This window comes from Terrapene carolina, unplaced genomic scaffold (assembly GCF_002925995.2).
Source record: "Terrapene carolina triunguis isolate 2854851 unplaced genomic scaffold, T_m_triunguis-2.0 Scaffold211, whole genome shotgun sequence".
Taxonomy (NCBI): domain Eukaryota; kingdom Metazoa; phylum Chordata; order Testudines; family Emydidae; genus Terrapene; species Terrapene triunguis.
The window spans coordinates 18291220-18301984 of NW_020664562.1; the positions used below are offsets into that span (position 1 = coordinate 18291220).

Consider the following 10765-nt stretch of genomic DNA (forward strand, 5'->3'; position numbering starts at 1 on the left):
GCTTGTTCCAGCCCTTCTGCTGAATCTCTCATGTTGGGATGAGGAGAGGAGGGTTTTTCTATCAATGTTGTTGACATAAAAATACAACCAGTGCAAGCTAACTGAGTTTACAAAAAATGTGCAGACTTCTTATGCTCGGTTAAAAAAATCTCCATTCTTCCTCATGTAAATCAAGGCTTAGACAAATAAGCTGTCTGGCTCACGGTCTCCAGCATTCTAGGTAAGGATACAATAAAATGCAATAATATGGAAGGTATTTTAAATTTGGACAACGATGTGAAGTGGCTGTTCTTTGAATAATTTAATTTATTTGGGTTTTTTTAATGAACTGTTTTCATAAAATGAATGCTGATTATTAGAATGGGTAGGGGGATACTGTGTAGGCAGAGAGACAGCAGCTTCAGAAGAATTCTTTCTTAAAAGGAGGGTTAAAATTGCATATCTTGACTTTCTCAGTATTTGTTTTGTATTTTATTTCTGTTTAAAAGAGGTAAATATTCCTTACAAAGGAATGTGAGTCTTTGAATATGGGAAGAAGCCCAATACCGTTGTAGTGGAATTTTATATCCTACTTTGCTGCATTGTTCAGCATATTCATACATGAAAGCACCATGATACTAATTAAAAAGAACAGGAGTACTTGTGGCACCTTAGAGACTAACAAATTTATTAGAGCATAAGCTTTTGTGGGCTACAACCCACTTTATGCACACGAAAGCTTATGCTCTAATAAATTTGTTAGTCTCTAAGGTGCCACAAGTACTCCTGTTCTTTTTGCGGATACAGACTAACACGGCTGCTACTCTGAAACATGATACTAATTCTAATTTAATATCTTAAATCGAGATTCATCTGTGATATCCTTATTTAGCATTTACAGCCCATTGTATGTCATTAAGTAAACACAAATGTACAGAAACCCAAAAGTTTTAAAATAGCACATAGCACTTATGTTTGCATTTTCAATGTGCTTTAAAATATTAACTAGTTAATCTTCACAACAATCTTGGCAAGTATCACAATGCCTGTTTTGAAAATAGGGAATCTGAGATACAATTTAAGATCCACATTTTTAAAAATTCATATTGATTGCAGCTGTATCGGTTTTCTGGAGACCATCTTGAGACACCTCTGGGATGACAAGTTCTGAGAAGCTGCAGCTCCTATTGATTTAATTAGGAATTGCACTTCCAAAAGTTAGGCACAATGGTGTCTCAAATTGAACACCCACAAATTGAGGCAACCAAACTCAGTGGTCACTTTTGAAAACGGTGTAAGTGATTTCTTCAAGGCCACACAGAATCAGAACCAGAACCTAAACTCAGGAGGTCCTGACTGCCTATCACATGTTCAGATCACTAGACTGTGCTGTAAATATACAGACTTTCCAATTTGCATTTCTATCAGTAAAGTTTATATAACCTAAAATAAGTTATTTTGTTGATATGGAAGCATAGGTTCAACAACTTAATGCTAGCTCTTCTTCTTCCAAGTTTCCATATTTCTGTTGTCCAAACATAGAAGGAGGTATCTATGTTCCTCACACAGACAGATTTAACAAAAAAAACCCCTCACTAATTTCCTCTTAGTCTGGAGAAAAGAAGATGGGGGGAGGGGAAGAACATAACAGTTTTCAAGTACACAAAAGGTTGTTACAAGAAGGAGGGTGAAAAATTGTTCTCGTTCTACGTAGTCCTGCCTTGACAGCAGGGGACTGGACTCTAGATGACCTATTGAGGTCCCTTCCCGTCCTATACTTCTATGATTGTCTTCCATCCAAAATGTATGAAATGCTCACTCTGATTCGCAGCAATGGAAAATGCCACCTCTGCAGTTCACAGATACCCATAGAGTGCTCACCCTTATTATTAACTATTTGTGTTAGAGTGCTAGCTAGAGGCACCAACAAAAATTGTGGCCCTATTGTGCTAGGCACAGTGCAAACACAGAGTATAAATAACCCTTCCCCAAAGAACTTAATTTAATAATTTAAATAGAGAGAGGGAGGGGAAGTATTTCCCTTTCTATAAAATGAGGATGCCACTAGACAGAGAGATTAAGGCCCCAATCCTGCAATGGCCTGCAGGCAGGGAGACCCTTAGTTCCTTCACTGGCACAAGTGACCTGTCCAATGTCGTATGGGAAATCTGTGACAAAACTATGAACTGAACCTGGATCTCCTGGACTGCAATCTAGTATCTTAACTACAAGACCATATGAACTGAACCTGGATCTCCTGGACTGCAATCTAGTACCTTAACTACAAGACCATCCTTCCTTTCTGCTCTTCCACTTTTGCTACCATCCCACCTACCCTCTTGCCCCTGAACTTTTATTGCCATCCCCACCTAACCTGCCTTCAGATGAGATGGGAAAAATCGTAAAACCAACTGATCACCATACATGCTTCCCCTTTAACCTCTAAATCAACCAATAAACGTGGGAGATGGAGAACATGAAAGGTATGCACCGGAAAAATGGGAGACTATCACCTGAACCAGCTGTGATTATGGTAGCCTACGATGTACTGTAATGTGGTCTAGTGGATACAGCATATTGGACTGAGATTCAGGACACCTGAGTTCTTTTCATAGCTCTGTGTCACCAACCTGATGTTTCATTTTGGGCAGGTTACGTCATCTTTCTGTGCCTCTGTTTCTCTTTCCACCCTATCTTGTTTATTTAGATCGTAAGCTCGTCCAGACTACCTAGCAAAACGGGGGCCTGTGTTGTTTGTAAGTGGCCTGTAAGTGTTACTGTAATACAAATAAATAATACTGCAATGAGCAGCTAAATATGCTTGAGGTAAGAACTTTTTTCGTTCTAACATACTGGTTTAGCAATGCATTTTTATAGTGGTCATGAAATCCAATGAAAACTCTTCAGCTGAACAACAGGAAAAGATGGACAGTTGCCAAGAATGTGTACATTCATCGGTTGTTGAGATGAACACTTGCCTTATACACAAACATATATGATTGTGACAGGATCTTGGGTGGTCGGTGAGCAAATGCATGATCAAAAGTTACATAATTCCTTTCACCTCCAACAGATCCATACAGAATTGATTTCACCTAATCAGCACCATCCTTTAAAACAGACCAAAATAAACCCAGTCCAACTTGGCAAAAATGAGGTAAGTACATTTTTTTAAAACTAAAAGTATGACTTTATTAAATTGTTTCACGCTAATATTTTCTAAACTGGTCTATATATTATGTAATTAATTAAGTGCTTGCATTTATTGTATCCAGAGGAAAGTAACATCCCTGTAAACTTTAAATACTTTCTTTAGGGTTTTAAACAAGAAGGATCATCACATGCCACCAATTTTTAAACAGAACTCCCCACTGAAATCAATGGGGGGAGGGGTGCTTCTGCTTAAGCAAAACAAAAAGCCACTCCCAGCATGATATCACCCACTAGTTTTTTTTAATAATCTTTATTGATCAGTAGCAAGCTTAGAAAGTTGCATCTGACTCATATCTGTCTTGAGAATAAAAGAGAGCAAAAGTACATAACAATTTAAAATGTTTACCTAGGATACCCATCAACAAAGAATCCTCCCTGCGTACCTGCCCTATGAGAAAGAGTGAGGTCCATGTTAATTTTACATTGAACTGACAAATATGTAGGGAGACGATTGATGAATTTTCTCTTCCCATTTCAATTTTTGTTAATAAAGATGTCATCACATCTGTAAGCTACCAGGAAGAGTTATGGGAATCCGACTACTTCACTTCTCTTCTGTGGTGATCTTTGTCTTACTCCTTGTGGCAGGTGCTTTAATGGCTTTGCTTCCTAACATTAAAGATGACAAAATGCCCAATTTGCGAAGGGAACCAAAATCCCAGAGCCAATCCGCCTTGGATTCATTTACTCTTGTTATGCAGACATACAATAGAACTGACTTATTGTTGAAGCTCTTAAATCATTATCAAGCCATCCCCCATCTACACAAAGTGGTTGTTGTGTGGAACAATGTTGGGGAGAAGACACCAGAGGAAATGTGGAATTCCCTGGGACCCCATCCTGTACCTGTTGTCTTCAAAGTGCAGATCGTGAATCGCATGAGGAACAGACTCCAGATCTTCCCTGAATTGGAAACAAAAGGTAATGAATGCCTCATTCTTATACGTAGCATTGTTGCTAACAATATTATTTCCACTTTTCAGGACACTTATTTTATATATTACTCAGAACAACTGCATATTTTATCATTATGGAAAAAATCCCACTGACCAAATGAATCCAGAAACCTCTGAATCCAGCAGATGTTGAGCAATTCCACTTAGCAGAAAACAGCGGCAGGGAAGATGTAAGCAGCAGGACAAATGGAGATCCTGTAGCATGGATGTTAGACACCCTCTGCCCCTCGGAGGCTGTATTAGAAGCACTGGGTGGAGGAGAGAATGCGGGGAGGGCGCTTGCTGTACTCATGGAAATGTGACTGCTATCTCAGTTTCCTCTTTCAGGCAAAGGTGACTAGATTAGCTTTCCAGCCAAATCCAAAATTCCTCCCTAATCCAACAAAACTAACATTAAAAAAAAGTCCAAATCAGTACAGGGGTTCACATGCCTTCTTCTACAGCAGGGGTGGGCAAACTTTTTGGCCTGAGGGCCACATTGGGTTTCCAAAATTGTATGGAGGGCCGGTTAGGGGATGCTGTGCCTCCCCGAACAGCCAGGCGTGGCCCACCCCTCCCTGCTTCTCGCCCCCAGATGGCCCCCCCGGGACTCCTGCCCCATCCACCCCTCCCTGTTCCCTGACTGCCTCCCGCCCCCCATCCAACCCCTCCTCTCATTCCTGACTGCCCCCCTGGGACTCCTGCCCCTATTCAACCCCCCTGTTCCCTGCCCTCTGACCACCCCCCAAACTCCCCTGCCCTCTATCCAACCCCCCCGCTCCCTGTCCCCTTACCACGCTGCCTGGAGCACCGGTGGCTGGCGGCACTACAGCCGCGGTGCCCAGAGCACCAGGACAGGCAGCCATGCTGCCCGGCTGGAGCCAGCCACACCACCGCGCAGCACAGAGTACCGGGTCAGGCCGCGGCTCTGCAGCTGCGCAGCAAGGCAAGAGCTCACAGCCCCCGCCACCCAGAGCATTGTGCTGGCGGCGCAGTGAGCTGAGGCTGCGCAGGAGGGGGGACAGCAGGGGAGGGGCCGGGGGCTAGCCTCCTGGGCCAGGAGCCTGGGGGCCTGGCAGGAGGGTCCTGCGGGCCAGATGTGGCCCGTGGGCCGTAGTTTGCCCATCTCTGTTCTACAGCCCTTTGGTGGAAATCCAAAAGCATGTGCTGCTCTCTATATTCCCTCCTTAGCCCAGTCTGATTCTTTAGCCCAAATCACTGCTTCTTCTCCAGGTATTTTTCCCTGGCCTTTGGCTTTTCATCCAGGCCTCTTCCTCAACTTTTTGCAGGAGAGACCCAACAACAAGTCCTGTTTCCTTCAAGTAAAAAGATGCATAAGTCCCACCTCTTTTGTGGTCTCTTTCTTGTTTGTATAACAAGTTTCTTTTATTTCACTACCCCCTGTGCTAGCATACATTGCTACTCAACCTAAAATTCCCAGAAAGCCTCTGATCACTACAGCCCCCAGAATGCCCTGCTGCTTAATCAGGGTTGCACTGAGCCATACCATTGCCTTAAAGGGCTCAGCACACCACTATGTTTCCTCCCTGAGGAACTGACCTACTTGCATCCTGCTTTCACCTCTACGTGCAGCATGTTTTCAGGTTCTAGGATCTCATACAAGGCTAGAAGGGACCACAAAATCATCTAGTCTGATTCCCTGTATATAGGCTACCCATCAACTCCACCCAGCACTCACATACCAAACCCAACAACTGAAATTTGACCATAGTATTACACATGAAACTAGACTATTACATGTGACAGGGAGATAACAAGAGCGACAGAGGTGCATGAATGCCTAAGACTTCTGCAATGTCAGGGAACAGATTAAGTGAGATATACCCAGTTAATCCCTGCAGTTGACTGCATCCCATGCTGCAGAGGAAGGTGAACCCTCCCCCCCACCACCAAGATCACCAGAGATCGGAAGCAACAGGCCTTATCCTGCAGTTAATAAGAGGGAATTTTTGCCTATATGCTACTTTTGCCTGTCTAGGTCCCAGAGAAGTGGTGTGGAAATACTTATGTCTTGGTGTTTCCTTGATGTTAAGAAATAATTATTATGTGGAAGATCATATTGTCCAGTATGATGGATTATATGGGATCTGATTTTTTCCCTTGATTTTTATAGTTGTCCTTTACACAGTATTAAAAAGCTATTAGGACTGCAACCTGACCTGCAATTAGTAAAGTCTGTTGTATTCCTTTGCCAACCCCTCTTCCCGCTCCCACCCACCCCCAGATTTTCCACTGCACAGCTGTTCAGCTATGCTACACAACTTTTAATGCTACAGTGATAGTTTGTGATTGATGATAGCAATAATGTGCTAAAAATTATGTGTGCTTCAGGTCAATTAAACATCTGTTAGAATTGCAAAGTTAAACATCCTTTTCCCTGTAACCTTAATATCTAAGTATACGTTTTCAGCCTAGTGCATGATGATTTAGCTATGCAGCTCATCCCAATGTTCATAGGAGATGTCTGGCTAGCTTGTCATTGCATATAGCACAGGTAAATTCTCACATACAGGCAGTCCTCGGACTTACGACACAATTGGTTCTTGAAAATTGCGTCGTAAGTCAAAACAGCGTAACTCGGAACTGCAATCCACTCCATTGCGGACCGAGGGTCGTAAAGTCAAAACCAATGGTCGTAAGTCGAATCAGGGTGTCAATCTAGAAGCGTCGTATGTGCCATTTGTCGTAAGTCAAAGATCATAAAGTTGAGGACTGCCTGTATTTATCACTTAATGATTTTAAATTTTTCTTTACCTGCATTAAAAAATTAAAATGTCTTTTTCCTCTCTTCAGCTGTTTTAATGATGGATGATGACACACTGATTAGTGCCTATGACCTTGCTTTTGCCTTCTCTGTTTGGCAGGTAATGTTTATATATTGCATCCTGCATATTTATAATGGAGTTTATATCAATTTTACTAAATGGAAAGATTAAATCAGTTCATTGTTGCTATTTCTAGAACATGCTGTTATCATCTGTCATATAGATGATCAGCTAAATTCTAAAAGGCAAGACGCTGAAGAATAATATTTTAATGATACAAAATTACAGACTGCAGGTATAAGTAATGTTTTTACCATTCCTCTGCTTAAAAAGCAAATTACCAAGTCACAGATATCAGAAAATCTAATTGGTTAAATGCAGCAGAGAAAATTTAATTTGATCTGGAAGCTGTGCACCAGAAATCAATAGTAATATTTCTCTTTACTGTGTAGAGATTATCTGTAGGCTTATTTTTGATCCCAAATGCATGAATGCAAATTAACTTTGGCCAGATGCTACTTGGCACCGTATGATGTGGAGTGAAGCAGTGTATCAGTTTCTACTGGTCATTTTGTATTAACTTGCAACAATCTCCATGTGGTGCAGGCCAGCGGACCACAGAGCTGATTACACCTCTACCCCGATATAACGCTGTCCTCGGGAGCCAAAAAATCTTACCGTGTTATAGGTGAAGCCGCGTTATATCGAACTTGCTTTGATCCGCCGGAGTGCTCAGCCCCACCCCCCCGGAGCACTGCTTTACCGCGTTATATCCAAATTCGTGTTATATCGGGTCGCATTATATCGGGGTAGAGGTGTATTTTATATTATCTGCATCTTTCATAGCAATTAATTTGCACCTCTATCAATAATAGCCTCATAAGAGATTCTTATATTAAGAGGTTTTGTACTGGTGTATTGATTAACATTTTGATTGTAGTGCGGAGCTTTAATTTTGCTATCTTTTGATTTTCTTACAGCAATTTCCAGATCAGATAGTGGGATTTGTTCCTAGAAAGCATGTTTCCACTTCTTCAGGTATATACAGTTATGGCAGCTTTGAATTGCAGACACCTGGATTTGGAAATGGGGACCAGTACTCCATGGTTCTCATAGGAGCAGCATTCTTTCACAGTGGATACCTAGAACTCTTTCAAAAGCAGCCTGATGCTGTTCACACTTTGATAGATGAAACTCAAAACTGTGATGATATTGTCATGAATTTTCTAGTGGCAAAGCATACTGGAAAGCCTTCAGGAGTGTTCGTGAAACCTGTTGACATAAGGAATTTAGAAAAAGAGACTAACAGTGGTTATTCCGGAATGTGGCACCGAGCAGAGCACTTGCTACAAAGATCTTACTGTCTAAATAAATTGGTTAATATTTATAACAGTATGCCATTAAAATATTCTAACATTATGATTTCTCAGTTTGGGTTCCCTAATTATGCCAATCACAAGAATAAAATGTAAGAATGTATAATATAAGGGGTATAAGTTACACATCAAACAGTAAATTCAAGTCAGTGTAAGTTAAATGCTGAGGGACCAGAAGAAGGCATGCATTACTCCAACTTGTCCTCCTTTACACATAGCCTCTGAATTTTGCCCACAGTATTTTCTTTCCCCAGTGTAAGTTATTGAGAAAGTTTAAAGAACAGTGTGTGTGTAATGTTCACTTATCATAAAATCACCTTCATCTCTTAATACTTGAGAAGCTGTTATTGTCAAAATTACAGGGCCAGACCTTCAAAAGCATGTGCAGAAAAATGTACAATCACTTGTTGCACACATATGAAGAACTTAATTTCTATTTCTTTAGAATATATTTACCCAATCAAATGATATTTTGGCATATTTGTGTTGTTTATATATATACAGGTCTGTCTCATCTTACGCAGGGGTTCCGTTCCGCGGTTAGCGCATAAAGCGAAAACCGCATATAGCCAAAACCCCATTGAGTTCAATGGCGGGCGAAATCGCCCGCACTACAGGTATAGTATTAAAACTGTTGATTTTTCTCTTTTTTTTTCCCGACTGCGTAAAGTTGAAATCGCGCATGTTAAATGCGCGTAAGATGCAACAGACCTGTATATTATGAGACTGTTCTATTTTTCTCAACAATTCCTAGTGAAAACTTTTAAGGGCTACACTGAGCTGTTTGTGAGGGTATTAGACTTGGTTATAAAACTCCTCAAAGCTTGTATGTTAACTACTGTTCTTCAGTGTGAAATGTTCCTGAGATTGCAATCAAACCATAAGCCTAACAAAGTCATGGAACAAAGCACAGTCTCAGTATCAAACATCTCTAGGACCCTCACCTACAACACTGGCCACTGAGGGGTTATGGAGCATGATGTTGCTGATACCGCCTTTTTTCCTATCATTACTTTGCCCACAGTCACTGGAACGCTGTTCAGGAACTGAAAGGTAAATGTTCTAATTGCTAACTTGGGAAAGATAATGAACATGGAAAGCATATATCATAAGAAATGTAGCTTATGTTACCACATATGCAGCCAAAAGAGACAGGTGCCATATTTGCCATTTACTACAGCCTTTAGAACGTACTCTTATATCAGTATTTTGCATATACAGTAGAACCTCAGAGTTATAAATGCCTCGGGAATGGAGGTTGTTCGTAACTCTGAAATGTTCCTAACTGAACAAAACATTATGGTTGTTCTTTCAAAAGTTTACAGCTGAACATTGATTTAGTACAGCTTTGAAACTTTGCTATGCAGAAGAAAAATGCTGCTTTCCCTTTATTTTTTTAGTAGTTTACGTTTAACGCTGTACTGTATTTGCTTTTTTTTTTTTTTTGGTCTCTGCTGCTGCCTGATTGTGTACTTCCGGTTCCAAATGAGGTATGTGGTTGATTGGTCAATTCGTAACTCTGAGGTTCTACTGTACGTTATGTTGGAGAAGTGTGCCTGAAAAGCAACTCATATTTTAAAAATAATGTTTTAAGTATAATTGTTGGTAGTAACTACAGATATATTTTATGTCTGTCTAGCTGTTTTGCATCTGATCCAGAAGGTATATTTTATAAGCGTACAGGTCTACTTTATTTTGTTTTACTGTTTGAACTGAATATATTCTATTTTTATTTCCTTCACCTGTTTTCAAATGGCAAAGCTAATAAACATCTATGATAAAAATAAAATGTTGTGTAGTTAATGGAGACATTAGGAAATATGTTGTAGGCTACACGCCTGCACTGGCGAGGACTGGACTAGATGACTTGTTGGGTCTTTTCAGTCTCTGAATTCTCTGGTCATACCTACATTAAATGGACTTGTTACCATCAGCTGTTATCAGCTTGGGACTGCTGAACTAGTACTGGAAACATTTAAAATGTTAGGGTATATAGGACAAAACCATTATAAAAATATGCTTGAGACGTGGAAGAAATAATCTATGGCAATGTAATTTAGACACTGACAGATCACTGAGCCTTGGTGGAACCAAGTCTCAGAACTAAAAAGGAGTTAGTCCCATCTACACTAGCAGTAAAAATTGTTCTAAATGCTGGTTCAAGGGGATCTATGGCAGACAACCATTGTCAGGAATGAGTCATTTCCCTAGTGTAGACATGGTTTATGACTATCATTCTTATAATAGGTTAGCTGAGCAAAAGGGACTCTTAGGTAATGTCAGAAGTTCTTTACAAGTAGGCTGATTATGACCATGCTTTTTACAGTTCTATTAGTTGTAGTATAGGATTTGTTTTATATACAGTGTAATCTTCTTAGCCTTAGCAGTTGTCAAATTTTAAGTGGCAAAGTATGTTTTAATGTGAAGACTAAAACTCTGCTTACTGCTCTTGTTGGAGTAATCAAAGTAGATTTAA

General features: G+C 40.4%; 1 protein-coding gene across 1 annotated transcript; it reads left to right on the top strand.

Annotated features, from left to right (window-relative positions):
• Nucleotides 1-8844, top strand: LOC112108750 (exostosin-like 2). Its single transcript, XM_029912424.1, has 5 exons — nucleotides 1-220; nucleotides 3053-3136; nucleotides 3686-4113; nucleotides 6942-7012; nucleotides 7894-8844. The coding sequence occupies exons 2-5, from the start codon at nucleotides 3132-3134 to the stop codon at nucleotides 8383-8385; spliced, it is 996 nt and encodes a 331-aa protein (XP_029768284.1). The 5' UTR covers nucleotides 1-220; nucleotides 3053-3131; the 3' UTR covers nucleotides 8386-8844.
• Nucleotides 8845-10765: the final 1921 nt, after the last annotated feature.